At 39.5% G+C, this 17,725-nt stretch overlaps 2 protein-coding genes across 2 annotated transcripts; one reads left to right on the top strand and one right to left on the bottom strand.

Moving 5' to 3' along the window:
* Positions 1-207: 207 nt before the first annotated feature.
* Positions 208-6,656, top strand: LOC139124926 (uncharacterized). The gene is made up of 3 exons (XM_070691042.1): positions 208-486; positions 1,673-1,795; positions 2,966-6,656. The coding sequence occupies exons 1-3, from the start codon at positions 360-362 to the stop codon at positions 3,094-3,096; spliced, it is 381 nt and encodes a 126-aa protein (XP_070547143.1). The 5' UTR covers positions 208-359; the 3' UTR covers positions 3,097-6,656.
* Positions 6,657-9,198: 2,542 nt separating this feature from the next.
* Positions 9,199-16,169, bottom strand: LOC139124887 (uncharacterized). Its single transcript, XM_070690992.1, has 3 exons — positions 15,957-16,169; positions 13,658-13,780; positions 9,199-13,183 (listed from the first exon to the last, which is right to left on the bottom strand). Exons 1-3 carry the CDS (start codon positions 16,108-16,110, stop codon positions 11,877-11,879), a joined length of 1,584 nt encoding a protein of 527 aa, XP_070547093.1. The 5' UTR covers positions 16,111-16,169; the 3' UTR covers positions 9,199-11,876.
* Positions 16,170-17,725: the final 1,556 nt, after the last annotated feature.

The following is a 17,725-nucleotide window of genomic DNA, read 5'->3' as shown; positions in this document are numbered from 1 at the left end:
TTGTACATGAAAGAATAAACGAAGCATGAAACTATAACATGAGAGCGCTGACGTATCAAGCCATGGAAGCCAATTGGAAACTTTCTGGGGGAATAAAACTCACTGTTTCATAATTTTTTTAGAAATTTGTAAAGAATTTCATCGTAGTTCCCCTCTCCATGGGGGCGCCCTCTCCAATTATTACCCGACATGCTTTGTTCCTGTCGCGCTCAGCTGTTCATCTGTTCCTTTACTTTGCGCTGTGACCCGTGTGGTTGTTTTGTTTTCACGCCGCCCGTCCACTCCTTTGCTTTGGGAAGTAGCTGCCGGCAATTTATATATATATATTTCGTGCAAAATTACAACTGGTTATCTGAAACATGGACACTTCGGAAGATCTTGGCGTGTCGTTAAGTCGAAAAATTAGCCTGGTATTCGCAGACGACCTTCACAACTCGCGATTTGTGTCATCGAGCGACGGAATCCCACAGGTTTTAAGTTGTTCAGGTAAGACTGCGCCTCGGGGACTGCGCTTGTGTTTCTCCGCACATGTGTCTGTAGACGGTAGAATGACGTATCTGGGGAATGGGTTTATGCGGGAATTGAATTGCGGTGTCGCTCGTGTGTCCACGGTAGATGATATGGTTGTAAATAAATCTTTTACTACGACGTGACCTTGGTGGCTCTCGGTCACCCAACTCATGAATATCAACAATAACAACATGCAGAGAGATATCTGCCTCGTATACGCTCTTGGAAAATCAGTCCTAAAATTATCGTATTTCTATGAATACTTATAAAGCTGCTCCCCAACCCCACCCAAATCTTTCTTTTCTTGTTAGTAGTATTTTCCTTGCGTGTTATACGCATAGAACGCTTGACTTCAAGAGTGAAAGTGATGGAGCACTGATTTCTGTTGGCCATCAATAAATCAATCATGTTGCCCATGTTCCACTTCTACTGTCTACAGTCTAGCGCCAGTGCACCACGCCCTGTGATGATCACAGTCCCTCCAGGCTGTGTGTGTTGATGTATATGGTATAGCTATTTCAATAAGAAGTGTGATTCTGTTCAGAGAATATGTGTACATACTATACAGTAATAACTGCTCATTTTAATGTATAAATTATATATTACTCCCGTGGGACCCATTCGTTTTAATTATTCATAAAACTTTGAAACCGAGTCCCATTGCTAGAGTCAGGTTTACTTTTTTCAGGAACGCTTCAAAATTTTATGAATGGCAGTGCACTTTTCTTGCTTGTTACAGTAGTGACTGTAGATCAAAACTGCAAAAATTGTTTTGATTGACATGTTTGGTTATACCCAGGTAGAGCAACCATAAACATTCTTTTAATCTGGTGAATAGACATATTTGGGAGTATTGCCCATACATTTTACAATTGTCCCAAAGGTTCATCACCCTTACACAAATATTTCCTTATGAAAACCATACTCTATCATTCAGTGTTGTCAAAAGACTTCTGAAAGTACCATACATGTAAACTTATGTTAATGACCAACAAGTGCTTTTCTTGCCAAACATTCTGATGAAAATAATGTCGATTTTGAATTGGTGACTTTTTAGGAAAGAATAATATTTCAGTCATGTATCAGTGAACTTACAGTGTGTGTGAAACAACATCATTTCATCAGAACATGACGGTAGAGCCTTTCCTATTTTTTCTTTCAGAGTGTCACTATCTATGGGAGGAAGCCAAACACACCAACAGGGTCAGAAAGCTTGGTACTTATTTCAGAGACTCCACCAGTTTGCTTTTACAAGGATTAGAAGAAGATGACCTCACTGAGAAAGGTAAGTGTGTCCTATCATGACCCAGGGGGTGGTACTCCTATAGAAAGGTGTACAACTATATGCTGCCTGAATCAGTCACTTTAAGACCCCCCTAAACACGGGTAACATTTCATCCTTTACCCCCTAAAATATGAGTCAGTAACAAAGGAAATGTCCCCATACTCCAGGAAAGCCTTCATGTGCATTACAATAACAAAACAATTCCCCTATTTTGCCACTTTGAGACAATCCCGACAATATATTGTAATGTTTTGGAATGTTCATGAGTAGATATTTTCAATTTGGATGGCAAACCCCTGTATAAAAATATACAGGGCTATGAAACTACCACAGAAGGTTCATGGTTCTATTCACTCACGTCCAAGGTCACTACAGACATTTTTCACAATGATCTGTGGTACTTGTGCAACCACAATTTCTCCTTGTCTGTGATGCAACCGAAGAGTGTGTCTGACTGTCAACATCTGTAGGTTGATGTCTCTATGTTTCTGTGTATGTGTGTGTGGTGTATGGTATATGTATGTATGTGTGTATGTATGTATGTATGTTGGTGGTTGTCTGTATGCACATTTCTGTCTGTCTGCCTATTTCTATTCATCTCATGTATTAATTTGTGTATCTGCTTTTCAATATTTTGTTTATGTTGATGTGCCGATATGCACCTTTTTTGTGTGTAAACAGTGTATGTTTTGAAAAGTATTGGATGTTGAGCAAATAAGGTAAATGACATTCATTTTATCATAGGAGATCAAATACATGAAATGGTAAGATATAAATAGCCCTCCTTGTGTCTCATTTTTTACATATGAACTTACATCAGGTAAAAAATCTTCTTTGAAAAAAAAGGTGATGAAGGGTTCCTGATTTATTTCGAACAAGTGTAAAACTTACTGCACCCAAAAGTTTGCTTTTGAGACCATTTGATATGGTTCAAACATTCATATTGAGTTTCGGTAATGCAGCTGCAACCACAATGTTGAAAATAATTAGGTAAATATACATGAAAACTAGATCTCAAAAACAGGTTAATCAATATTGAGATGTATTTCTTGAAACATTTTTCATGGCAGCTACTATTAGGAATGCCAGCTCTTTTCTAAGATGATTTTTCAGAAATTTAGATCCAATGATATCTGATGTACCTTCACTCTGTATGTTTCTGTTTTACAGATAAAGCGGCAATCCTCAACTTTTTAAACTGGAGCGGAGCTGTATCTGTCAACGTTGTTACTGCACGGAACAGAAACCCCAGCCCCAGCAGCAGAGTGACCACAGAGAACTCAGATTACAGTATGAGATAGACTGTAGCGAGGATAACGTGAGCTGTGGTAGAACTTCATGTGATATGGTGTGTTTCTCTAAGCAGAAACGGACTTCAGAGCATTGTCACGGACATGGCAGCGTCTCCCAGAAACACCATCAGAATGAAAATCGCTGTGAACAGAGATTTGACAGTGCAGGCTCTGTGCATGGGAACTCTGTCAGTTCCGATCTCAGCAGCCCTGAAAACCTCCGGTAACAAATGGCATCCGTGTTGTGAATTTGCCTCATGCCACAAACAGGACAAATACATCCGGTCAATCAGCCAAGAGAACTGTGGATATTGAACCTGAATTGGCCGAGGAAAACGGAACAACCGGAGAGAGTATGGAGTGTGAAGCAATCGATGAAATTTGTGAGGATAGAGTGGAAGTGCACAACAGGAAATATTCCTCAGGTGTAATTCAACAAAAATTTGAAAACTCAGAAAGGCACCCAACCAGTTCACAGTGTGTGACTGTGCAAAGATTGATTGAAGGGGACAGTGGTGGAGAGGTTAAAGTTGAAACAGACAAACGCGGAGAAGATTGTCAATTTACAGCGGTGCAGAAGACAGTGGAAGTAGATTGTGAAAATGGATATGGAGTGAACAATGTAGCGGTTGATGAACAGGAAGGGGAATGGATCGTTGGGGAACAAGGAACAATTGTTGAACAAACGTCTCAGGATGTATCGTTTTTCACTCAATGGAGTGAGATTCAGCGTGAACCATCCACATGCTCACAACCGAACAACGTACTTTTCCCGATTCAGGGCAACTGTCACATTTTTCAGGGACTGTGTGTCATGAGGCCGGAAATACCTGGGAAGGGGTGCCAGCCGGTGCCGAAACTGTGGACAGGATTTTCAGGATGATGCCAACCTCAGGAAAGCGAAAACGCGTGGAGATCTCAGACGCCATCAAACGCAGCCTATGTCAGTTCAAAGAATTACACCCTCACGAATCGTACGCGAAAGTCGTAGAATATGCCAAAGAAGAACACAATATAGAAATAGGACGGAGCACTGTGTACGAGATTCTGAGGGGGAAGGATAAGTGGTTGAATATGACCAATGCTAGCCCAACTAAAATGCGACACAAACCTCCAAAATTTCCCAAATTGGAAAAAGCTCTCATCTTATGGTTGAGGGACATTGACTACGTAACGTTTCCAATCAGCGACGAAATGCTCCGGAGGAAGGCCAAGGAGTTTGGGGAACAGCTTGGAGTCACCAACTTTGCATATTCCAATGGTTGGCTGACAAACATGAAGATGCGGTTTGGGTTTTTACGGAAGCGGAAACAGACTGCGAGTAACACTGCGCACACAAATGAAGACACATCTCCCCAAAGAGGAATTACTAACCAATAGTGTCAGACTAGTTGGCTAGTCAAGCGACATTTTGTCTCAGTTTTATTAAAAATCAGGACCAAAATCAGTTCAAAACACGTCGACTGAACTGTTATATTTTTTACCCATGTAAAGCCTACATTGTGTATCTTTTGCAGCGTACACAAAAGTTACTGCCTTGCCAAGTGTTTAGGTTTCGTGATCACTCCACCATTACACAATAATACCACTGTCATCTTGACAAGCTCACAGATTTTGGGCAAGACTACCCTACTATGAAAACAAAACAAAACATTTTAATATGCAAAAGAGTTGTACTGATGTTCATTTGTGACAGATGCAATGACTGACAGATAGGGGGCGCTACTTTCCACAGGGGACACATGATAATTGTGAGCCTTTGATATTTTACTCAATGACCATGGACCTTGCAAAGTGATAATCAGATCCATCCGCCTGCAGACAAAATTAAGTTATTGGCAGTCTTTGTCATATTTACATATGTCGTAGGCAGCATTGAGTGTGCAAGGAAGTAACACGATTGTAATTTAGTGTTTGTGACTTAGTAAATGTGTGTTCTCCTTGTAAAACTTGACAAAAATTCCAGAATACAAAGAAGGCATGGAGCAGACCATTGTTAAAGTATTGTCAACTCCTGTTTGTGTAGATTTGTATTTTGTTTAACTTTCAAACACATGATGTTACCATCAAGTTACAGACCAAGTAATCAAATTGGTAAAATAATATTTTTATCAAAACGAGGAGATTTTCAAAGAAGGAAATGCACAACTCACTTTATCATGAAATCACATGATGACATTACGATTTGGCCGTCTTCTATTTGGTCAGATCTGCAAAATGTCAAGACTGGCAGGTAGTCCCGCGTCCACAGACTACCAACTTTTTCCCTGGGGCTACCAAATTCCATGAAATGGTAGCCCACACAGACTACCAAAGCCTGGGATATGAAATTACTTAGTGGGCGACATGGTGATGATCGCTGTGAGATGACCGACGCTCATACAGTCAACCCAGCAGGACACAGAAAGGCCAGACTGTGACTTTGGTATGCAAATTAAAAGGCGACAGTGCAGTAGAATTTAGAATTTGTTGGGACAAACTTTCAATTAAATATCATTATCTGAACTGATGTACTTGGACAACAGGCTCGGGAAATGATGACCAATGAAAAATTCATTTTCATAGTTATTTAATCACAATGTATCAATCACAATTAAACACAAAATTATTCAAACTGCAAAGAAAAAGCTTACGGGCCATCCACAAATTACGCTTTCCGAAGTGTATGAGATCATCCCATGATAGTGTACTATGGTGGAGAAATATAGCCAAAATTGCCATGAAATTAATTGGAACATGACTGTACCAAGTTGTCATCCTGAAATTCATAGCTAATCTATTTTTAGCCATGTTATGTTTACACGTGTCTAGTGAAAAGTCGTTGTCATGGCAAACATCAAACTTTGCATACAAGCTCTGCGTGTGTGTGAATAGGTTGTCTAACTTTGAGGCGTCACCGTTGTCCACTACACATGCTATACCGTTCTCCTAAGGCTATGATCTGCAGGTATTGATGTCAAATGACTAGAATATTCACTTCCTGGATAGAATCATGCAAAATAAATATTTCATTATCTAGATATAAATAAAAATATCCTTTATAAAGAAAACCTCTTCATTCATGCATGGGCTACCAGACCTTGTCACTGGGCTACCAACTTCAGAAAATGGTAGCCTAATGGGAGTTAATTCGAGCCCTGCGCGGCAATTGAAAAAAAGTGCTTCATTGTATTTTATACATGCAAGTCAAAAATACACATTGATTTGTATATGGATAATGTGTGTACTACTGGACTGCCATCCCATTTTATCTTGAAATCACATGATGACACTATTATTTGGCCCTCTCCTATTTGGTCATAGGGGAAAATGTCAAGACACTGACAATGTTAAACAGTGCTTTATTGCATTTCTACATGTTACTCAACGAAATGAATACACTCTGCTCTGCATATGGATAATGTGTGTACTGCTATCTCATCTCAATTTTCCCTGTCAGTTTGAAATATTTGTGCAACTTCATTAAAAGAGATGAGAATTACTTGCCAGACCACAACATGTATCAGCTAAGCCCATGATTTACTGAAATGACCAAATAAAAAAAATAAACATACGTACTTACCAAGCAGAGATTTTACTTTCATGTTAACTATCATCAGTTAACTCCAATAAACTCTGTACCCCCCAATTCCATGTAAACAGGTCCACAATCACCATCGATAACAGCTGCTTTGGGTCAAACCATAGTGATGACAGGGTTAATCTTTTTGACATTCCACAGCCATGGTTACACTTGAACAGCTTGTTATCGATGGTGATCGTGAACTTTTGTTTACAGGGAAGTGGGGTGAACAGATCAAGATATTTCAGCCATAAGTAGTTGTTAAAATTAAGCTGATGGGGTAGATATTGGGACAAAAAACTTTTTCAATTCTTTTCTGATCTACCACTTGTAGGGATTCATTTTGAAGCTCTTTGAATAAGAAAAACTTTCACTGCCTTAGATTCTGAAAATATAAAATTTTATTTTTCTTTGTAGAGTTAACACAGCGATGGAGGCCATTTTAAATTTCAAATATCTGTAAATCTTGAGTTATTTGCTTCTCTTGTATCAAAATTTGCATGGTGACCCCCGATTTTTATTCTTGATTTTGAAAGTGAAAGATTGAACGATCTTTCAGGGAAATTTGAGCAAAAGTTTAAGTCTTACTTTTGAGGCGCATGCGGCATACAAACATGAAGTTGGACACAATTTTGAATTGAATACATTTCCAGTGCAGGAAAATATGCAAATGGCTATTTTCATTTTGCTTGGGTGCATAAAGCCCGAAGCTGCATTTGAACAAGAAGTGGTAGAATGTTAGGAGTCTCATAGACTCTCCACAGTCGCTGTGCCTTGTTTTGTGCGCGCCCATGATGGGCCTGCATTCGAAGGCTACGCTGTGCTAGCTGTGAGCACGCTCTGCCAGACACAGCGACTGTCGGTTTTTGAAAGTACATGAATTTCATAAGGGTAGTGTCGTCAAAAGAAACACCTATCTAAGTGGGCGGAAAAATTTTTACTAGTAGCTGGTAGACTTATATACGCAGTATGTTTTTATTTTTCATTTTTCATTTCATTTGGCTATGGTACTTGTCATTTTTTTTAGATTAACGGGTGTGTGGAGTTCTATAAAGTACCCGGATCAGGCAGAAATCCGACCGGTCGCTTGCAAGAACATCCAGACCCTGGGATTCGCGTCGCGTCTCTGAAGGGCGCACGCGTGTTCCAACAGGGAAGAACGCGAATCGCAGGGTCTCTGCCAGACTAGGAGTCTCAAAATATTTGACATCAACTTGGCTAATATACAGACAGCCCATCTTCCCTTGCCAAGGTCTCTTGTCCGGGTAGCTGGATGCTCCCTCTGGGCGACCGTAGTCAAAGTAACGGACCTATGCGAGCGGACGGTGCATGCAGACAGCTCAACCAAACTCAAAAAGCAGCATTTGAACAAGAAGTGCTAGAATGTTAGGGGTCTCGTAATATTTGACATCAGGTTGGCTAATCTACAGACAGCCTAACCATGCAAACTCAGTAGCGTTGTTGATCGCGATTTCAGGTTTGTTACTAAATATAGCTGCGCGCACACGATGTCGGACAAAATTCTGACAAATTTATTGTTGTATATGCAGTTGTTGCAGCTTTTAGTCTGCGCCATAAATTCATACAAATTAGTGTGACTTTTAGTACCTATTGTATCACTAGCAGGTTTTATTTTTGTCATTTATGCGGAAAATGCAGATAAATAGTTATCTATGCATATTTGAGAGAAAATGAGGTCATTTGCAATTAGCACTATTTTAGATACTACCCCAGTAGGGTACTGTGATTGGCAATCGGACGGCGTAAACACTTCTTTGTACAGGAATTGCCACGCTGTGGTAAAAATTGAAAATAGGACAGTACCACACAGTCATGGGTACACAGCACAATGAGTGAGAAATCTGGCCTGTGAAGGATATTGTTATATACAGACACATACCTGCATCTCTTTTGATTGTGAATTGCCCTAGGAAAATTACCCCTTTGAGTGCCAAAGTCAATTTTTGTTGCCTTTATAAAATATAACCATATCAAATTTTTTTCAGATTTTCCCGAAAAATTTGATCAAAAACTGTGGGCAATAAAAAGTGATGGTAATTTGGTCCAAAATTATCAGAAAAATTACAGAAAAAATCTTAGAAATCTGTGTGAAACCTAAGAACTCAGCTTGACCACAGTACAAACAGAACCATATGCAGAATTATATGTATTCCTGTACAGTAGTTGGACCATGGTATTTTATTCTGGAATAGAATGATTATGGGCCAACAGAAATCCTCTGACACTTCTGGAGTCTTCCCTAACCTTGAAAAATTATATTGCACAATTTTTTACAGGTTTAAGGCATCAATGCTTGACAAAGATCAGTTTATTCCTGTCCTCCCTATTTGCATTAAAGAGCTCCAACTGTACTACCGTAGGGAATAATTGCACCATAACACAATTTATCAATAGAATGGTTGATTGCACATCATGTTTTGTTCACATACATGCGCTTTACAACAATTTCACTCAAATTTTCAAAGTCTAAATTCCATACACGCAAGCCATGTCATCAAACAAAACCTTTGTATACCATCTCCGTATGATTGCGTCATTTAATACATTTTTATTTTCCACACTAGGTATTTTTAAAACTCTTTAAACATACATTTCAATAAATTATGTTTTTAAAACCATGTGGCACAATATCAAATTTTGAATCAGTTTAAAATTTGTCAAGATAATACAGCAACTAAAATTGTATGCATTTGGTTGTTTTGATTGACTTTACTCCACTAAGATGCTTTGGTTTAGACATCAGCATGTCTATTGCGATCTGTCAATCACAAACAAATATTTCACAAAATTTATCCAGTAATATACACAGTTTCCTTACCCATGATTATCAATTCATCCCTTCGAAATTAAGTTTTGGTCCAATCAAATTTTCAATGATCATGATGATGTGGTTTGCACCATTTGAAGAAATGAGAGTGTCAATATCATTTCACACTTTCACCACCATGGTTTGGCCAAAAGCCTTTGTTGTAAATGGTGATTGTGGACCTGTTTACAGGGAATGGGGGTAAAAGATTAATGCATAACAGAACTCATCAGAAAGTTTTCCATTGTGTTTGGACATGTATTGTATGAAACATAAACAAATGATTAAGAGATAAATAAATAAAAAATACAGGGCTTACAGGTTTGGAGTTGGATTAATTTCATTTAAATCTCTATGCTTTAATGTAATAATTATTGACTGACGATCAAGTCTAGATATGATTATAAGTCGTATGATTACATTTAGCAAAATACGATCATGATTAACATCATTAACAGCTGTTAATGCAAGTTATGCAAGATTGAAGACAGCTAGCTTTGGAGAAACTTAGTTTTTGGGAGATTCATTTGCCCTTCAAGAGATTATGTTATGGATTTAGTTTTAAACATTGGCTGTCGTGTATCACTAATACACTAGGTAATTGTATGTGGGTCTTCTGATTTACAAGCTGCATTTACCCACTCCTTGGCAAATTTCGATGAAACCTAATTGTTTTCTATGGAAAAATGGGACCTCTGTAACCAGAAATAGGGGTGCGGGGGTAAATACATCATAACACAAACCATGTAAAACTAAATCAAATTACAACCTGCATTCATTGACCTTTGATCTTTTCGTCCACATCACAAATGAAGAGGTCAGAGCTTTGCCTTGACTGAAAGATCCCTCGCTCGAGGGCGCTCTCTGGAGGGGAAGCATAGAGAGCGCCCTTAAGCATTGATCTTTCAGTCTAAGCTTTGCCATACAGAGAGTAATAGGGTCGCACTATAATGGTGGGAAACTAATCTGTCCACCACCACGGTTAAATCCAATATCATTATTAGCAAATGATGATTGTGCACCAGCTACAGAGAATTGGGTTGAACAGATTTACGAAGAGCCTCCAATCCTAACATTAAGGAATCTTTAAAAACTTATCCTTTCAAAATTTGATATTCTATTTTCTGTCTTGCACTGTTCAGCACACACAAACTTTTGTGTGCAACTGGATTGTACCTCAATTTTGTTGCACATTGGTCGTTGGAGAGGCTCCTTCACTGTATAATCTTAAAAGTTCAGCCTTGTCCCGATTCAATTTTTCACACATATCACAGATGAACCTTCATATGTAACATAAGATAGAACTTTGCTGGAAAGCTTATTTTACATATTTTACATCGCAGTGGCGTCTCCCCGGTATGACGTCTCCTGTGTACGTTGTAACTGCTTCGTTGACTGAACCGCGTACCACAGATCTCACAGCGGTATGGTTTTTCCCCCGTGTGAATCCGAATGTGACACGTCAGGTTGTACTTGTTGGGGAAGCGCTTACCGCAGTAGCTGCACTGATAGCGTTTTTCACCGGTGTGGATTTTCATGTGCCTGAGGTGGTTGTTCTTCCACGTGGTCTGCTCGCCACAAATACTGCACTTGTAAACTTTCTCTGCAGACTGCAAATCATTACAGCTGCCCTGGTTCAGATTTGACGCTTCACTGTGCAGAGTTTCGGTATTTCTGCTTCCTGACACTAGAGGGCGCCATCCCCTGACTGGAAACACGAGCCCCCTATCCACACCGAGCACGTTCTGTGATTCAACTCCAGCAGGAGAATACTGCACTGAATTTGGTGATATCACCGCACCAGTTGAAGCAGACAGGGATCTAACGCTATTTATCTCATTGTGGATGTTACCCTGGTGTTCGCTCGGCAATATGGTCTGTTCTATATCTTGCAGAATGTCAGACTCGGACACTGCAGGTATGGTATCTGAAATGTCTGGCTCTGATCTCGCGATGTAATGGCAATCAAGGTAATCATCAGAGGACCATTTTGGTTTCATTTGTCTTTGAAAAACTGTATTTGTCACCACTTTTGAATTTCGTGCAATTTGCGTACTTCTGTGCCTTGACTTTATCAATCCTGTACTGGTCCTGACAGGGCCGCTTGGACCCTCTGCAGTACGCGTACTTTCTCCACCATTTTGAGTGGTTTCCCTCACCACACCCATGTCATGATCTCCGCTCGCTGTATTCTGTGCCTCTGAACAGAATGGCATCGAGTTGTGGGCCCTGTCATTATTGATGCCTTCTTCAAACGTTGAGGTCCTCTGTCTATTTCGCATCATTGATGTTGATTTTCGCAGCAAAGTGGACTGCAATCGACTGTCCAGGTTTTCACCACTGTCAACACTTTCTCGGGTGATCTCTGTAAGGCAGTAAATTTCATCCTCAGATTCAGGTTCAGTCTTGATTTTTACTCCGTAGTAGTGTTGTACAGCTTCTGACTCGTAGGTCAGACGACTGCTGGCATTGTCCCGTACTGGCAGAGCCCTCAAATGCACTGTCGTGGCACTGAACAAAACTTTCAGGATATGTTGATCCATGTTCTTGGCATTGTGTAAACTTTTCAGAATCTGCCAGTCTGTTTTCTTGGCACTCAATGGCATCAACAGAACCACTTGTTTCACCTGGCTGGCTTCCTGCAACATTTTGCTGGCCCTGTAACACATTTCCCTGGTTCTGTCCAACTTTTTGTTGACACAAGCCTATATTCTCTTGGCTCTGCCCATTAGTTTGCTGGCTTTGCCCATTAGTTTGCTGGCACTGACCATCAATTTGCTGGCACTGACCATCAATTTGCTGACATTGACCATCAGCTTGCTGGCATCGACCATCAGTTTGCTGGTACTGACCATCAGTTTGCTGGCACTGACCATCAAATTGCTGGCACTGACTTGTGTTCAACTCAGAGTCTGGTGCTTTATGTTGCTGACTATCGACTGTAACCTCTGAATCAAATATTGCATTGTCCTGACAATTAACCACAGCATCAGAATCAGACTGTTGTTCAGATTCACTGCCTTGGCATTGTACTGCACTATCGGAGTACCAATTTTCAGCATCAGTTCCACGCCCATGAATTTCGCTTTCATTGCTACGAACTGCAAGTGTTTGGCTTCCACTATCACTTTCCGGCTGTTTAACATCTGTTGGTAGATTCTGAACTTCCCTCTGTTGCTTCTGAACTGCATTTTGCAGGCGCAGAGACCCTCCCTCACTGTTCCCTAAAACGTGTTGGACGATTCCAGTTGCAGTCAGGGAAACGCAGGAGCTGTCCTTGCTGATATCCATTTCCTCACATCGACTCCTGGTACCAGCAGAAGCGGAATTCCTCTTTGCAATTTGTCTCTTAGCCATCTTTCCCATCTGATTTATCCGGAATCTGTGATTCTTCAAAGGTTTCTTTTTCTTTGCAAGAGACGTTTTAACTTTCATGACATTACCAAATGACTTCCTCTGAATACTATTCTCACTGTTTCCTGGGCTCATCATCTGTTCTGTTGCCCGATGCCAGTCCCTGCCCGACTTTGGAAGACTTTGTTGTGGGGTTTGGCAGGCGTATGCAGGAGTAGATGTACTGGCTTTCTGACCTAGGTGTTTTGGGTTTATCCGTTTGGGCAGCACTGGTGGGGAGTCCTGATGAAGTGAGAGCATTCGAATGCTGATGGCTCCACTCTGACACAGGAAGTTTAAAAATGTGGTTTTATCTGCAAAACGGACAAAAACACATCAGAGACAGATAGAGTGATACAGAAACACAGAGAAGGGAGCGGAGGGGGAGAGAAAGATGGGTGGTGACATCCTGACAGAAATTATGGTGAGGACTGTAAATATACTGTATATGTGAAATTTTCTGGCAGTGTAGAAAACTCTCTTTTATATTAGTACATCAATTTAAGTTTGAAGGCAAACTAATAATTATAATGATTTTGATGCATGTTGTCTGCCAACAGTTTTTCTTTGGAATACTACAGAGTTCTACCCCGGTGTTCCTCATTTAGTATGCCAAAGAGATCACATGGTGGCCATATGGACAACCCCCTGTGTACAAATACGTATGGAAGTGCACATATTTCTATGCATGTTTGTGCATGTGGTTTTGTTTCTACTGTGGTTAATTCAAATTCTGGGTTTAACCCATTTGTAAATTCACCAATTTGGAGTGATTCTTTTGATTTTACCTTTCTGTGTGAGTTGATCATCCTGCAGATGTTGAAGTAACATTTTACTGGATTCTTCAAAACACTGACCAAGCTTTTGGATTTTATCCGCATATTGCACTTCTTCCCAGATGTACTGACAATCTGGAAAAAAGAAAATGAAGAGACATAGGTTTTACCATATATTGACACAGATATAATGGAGGGGTTCAACGTTTTGTGTACACGAATGTGATCCTGAAAATTATGTCATTGACCACTGACTTTATTACATGGATTTTCTGAAGAATTTTTACGAAATGTTACTCCTTTGCCAGTACTTCTGGCCTATGGAAAATGAACAATAGACGGTTTGGAAATGATTTGATCTACAAACAGGGATAGAAAGTGTGTATAAATCAAATTATCTATGACAGGCTGATAACAGCCCTGCCAACATAATATTGTAACACCATCCCGGTAATTCTAATCATTATTACTCTTCCATCACTGAATATTGACATGGAGAACATCTTGTAAGTTGTGGAATAAATTTTTCAGGTACTCACTTATCTACAAAACAATTGCGTGTATACGTTATTGCCTTGACATCAAAGTTGTGTTGCTTTCTAAAAGGTTTGTAATGTAGGTTTGCAGAGAGGTGTCTCTGGGAACCTTTGTCCTGAGCAGAAAGCTGAGGGGGAGCCTTTTTATGGAGAGTGTCAGTGAGTAATTTCCCTGATGGGAAGTTCAGAGACAGGAAATCTGCGGGTAGAAGGCAGGAGAAGTTTTTCAAACCGTAGGTAGCAGATAGACAGTAGCATGGAGGACATCTTGTTTACCTCCATGTCAGTAGTAAGCAGGCTTCACGGCCCTGAAATTTTTAATTGTGTTTGAAATACTTTAGAAAAGCGTATTTAGATGTATCACTGGTTTCAGTCACTAGCTCCATGGTTTATCAAAATCAGCTTGTTGGCTATGACTGCCTCAGTGGCCTAGCGACGTCTGCCACCGTTTGAGTAGGGTGACCGGACGAGAGGCCCTCCTACTCCCTACAATGGGGCTGACACAAGTTTTCTGAGAGTGAATGCTCGAAATCGAAGGCATAAAGGGGGACCCAGGTAGTGATAAATTGTACAAATTAACCTTAAGTTTGCAACAGTGTGCACATTTATGTCTATGAACAAGGAAATGACGTGAAAATCTTGAAGTTTATGAACACATTTTGTCAACAAACGTCAGACGGGACGCCATCTTGGAAGTCGTCTACTCGCACGCGAATGGTCACTATGAGAGATCGCGTGAACGGAAACACTTGCATTTCACAGTGAATGTTGTGAAGACTAGGAAGTCAAGATGAGTGCAAAAAATTCCTAAAAAGGTCTTTTTTCTTCCGAGAAACTGCTGACGAAATTTTTACTTTGAAACGACTATGACTTTTGGCATCATTTTCCAGGAGGGAAGGAATGGCCATGCGGGCAAATTGTACCTTAGATTTTACTACTTGATTTTTGCTCTAAAACAGCTCAGCTATGCAGCGCAAAGTAGCGCCCACGGTTTTCCCAAAGCAGGAAGTAAAGTTCGCAATAGTGCCGTACTTGAACAACGTGCTTTTTCACCGGTGCGCACCTGTCTCTGACCAGAAACAATGGCTTGTATCCATGATACTGTAAACACAAAGGTCAGCGTGAGGACAATCTTCCATTTTCTTTCACTGGGACTTATCAACCCATACAATATTCTCACAGAAATAATTTGGAAACTATCAATGCACCTTTCACCAGACTCATTATTGTACAGTTAGTCATCTTTGAGCAATTTTAACAATATTTGATCCGATTTTTGGTCATATTGTCTCATTATTCCTCATTACAATATTCTCAGGGAAAGAATTTGGAAACTTTGATTTTCCAGAGGCTGCCAAATTGTGATCATGCTAATTAGCCAAATTATTTTTTCAGATTTGGACTTTGTACCAACACTTTCAACAGGTGCAATCAAGATTTTGGAAAAAAAATTTAGTTTAAAAAATCGGCCGGTCACCCTAGTTTGAGGATGCTGAAATGTTATTCTGCACGACCAAACCACTTTTCGCTTTGCTTTTGACCCCTTAGACTGTAGGGCCAAAGTGTTTGAAATTCAAAACGCCAGTTTTGGAGATGCAATTTGAAAGTGTTCAAACCCCACTTGCCCTGGCAGAACGGTACAGTCATGGTCGCTTGTGGTTCAATACACGGCGAACACCGCTGCCTATCTTTTAATGCTGACAGGGGCGCTTCCCTTCGTGGTGTATCCCACTATAGAATGACAGACGAGTGTCTGTGATTGAACAAACACCTACCTTGAGAGCTGAGACTCGGGGAGGTGTCGTCATGACGACATTGTGGCCATAATTCACTCGGGTTTTTAGCAAAAACCACCTTTATCTTCTTGCATATAGACAATTCAATATCTTCAGATGCCTCCATACCGCTGCTTTGACAGGGTACTTCCATAAAATCATTCAGGATGTCAACTTTGATAAAACCGGAAATCACTCAAACAGGATGGTAGCAATGCATGTTGGGTATAATTAATACTAGTAGATAACGTTGGCGGCGCTGGTTTTTGGTGCCTTGTTTACCAAAGGTCAACTGAGGTCGCCAAGAAATCAATACCATGACCCAGACACCGGTCGACCTCGGAGACCTGGAACGAGCGTAATTCGCACAGTCAAACAGTAGTAGCCCCCGTTTACGGCAAAGGTCGAAATCCAATACCCAGCAAATTGAAAGAATAAAGGTGGCAAAAGCAAACCTTTAACGGTGGCTCCTTTTGAAATAATATTTTCTCAACGTTAAAAACTATTTCGGTGGCATTTGCAACTATATCTCACTGATAGAAACTATGTGTGTGAGGTGTACGTACGAGTAAAATGCTGGTTTCTACTTCTCAGAAATCACTCCCAAAAATAGGAAAAATATACAGCCGCACTTGAATTTTTACCTGTATATATACTTCTAGCATGATACTGATTCTCTTTTTCTGATAACCAATCATGAAAGCTATTTGTCATCCTCATATGAGAGAGAGAGAGAGAGAGAGAGAGAGAGAGAGAGAGAGAGAGAGAGAGAGATAGCAAGCTAGATAATAGTATACTTATTTCAACAGTCAATTTTGCCACGCATAATATTCACACATTTCATGCAAAACAAAACAGTTCAGATATTTCATAATGTTATTTATTTCACAGCTCTTTCCAAAACGGAAGGCAATGCCCGGAGTTGGCATCATGTTAAAGTTATTGTGATTACACTGACTGACATACTGAAAGTTACTGAGTTTTTGCTAACTTGACAACTGTCAAATGCTTGTCTAAGACACAATCCAGGACAGGACAAATATGAATAATGCCAACACAAAGTTTTTCTGTCTCCAATGACTGAACAGAATCTATTATCTTTTTACACTACTTGTCTCTCTTTTTTATTCACTTCAAGCGCACTGATGGATTTCATCCACACAAGTGACTGCAGTGTATCTGGACATGGAAACTTACACATGATTTCATCATTGTATACATGTCTATATATGAATATAGACATTTTGTCAAAGTGTTAAAACACTGTCCATCATGTTCAATACGTCTACATATAGAAAGACAGGCATAACAAAATCATATCTAACTTCATTTCTTTATGAATAAATAAAAGAAGTATATCGAACACCATCTAAACATAATTACTTCACTATGGTAACTGCTTATGTCGCTCTCTTTACAAATATATATATATATATATATATATATATATATATATATATATATATATATATATATATATATATATATATATATATATATATATATATATACACACTTCAAGATAAATGTTTGTCACTCTTTACAAATATATATATATATATATATATATATATATTATATAATATATATATATATATATATATATATATATATATTATATATATATATATATATATAATATATATATATATACGTATACTTGAGATGTACAGATAGCTCCCAGTGTTGTTCGTAGCGTGATTTGGTAATAGCGGATGAATAAAATTGCACCTGATGAAGTCCTAATTTTAGGACGAAACGTTGTATCA

This window comes from Ptychodera flava (assembly GCF_041260155.1).
Source record: "Ptychodera flava strain L36383 chromosome 23 unlocalized genomic scaffold, AS_Pfla_20210202 Scaffold_24__1_contigs__length_23054250_pilon, whole genome shotgun sequence".
NCBI lineage: Eukaryota > Metazoa > Hemichordata > Enteropneusta > Ptychoderidae > Ptychodera > Ptychodera flava.
The sequence above is the reverse complement of the archived record's forward strand: the minus strand, read 5'-3'. Positions and strand labels throughout refer to the sequence as shown.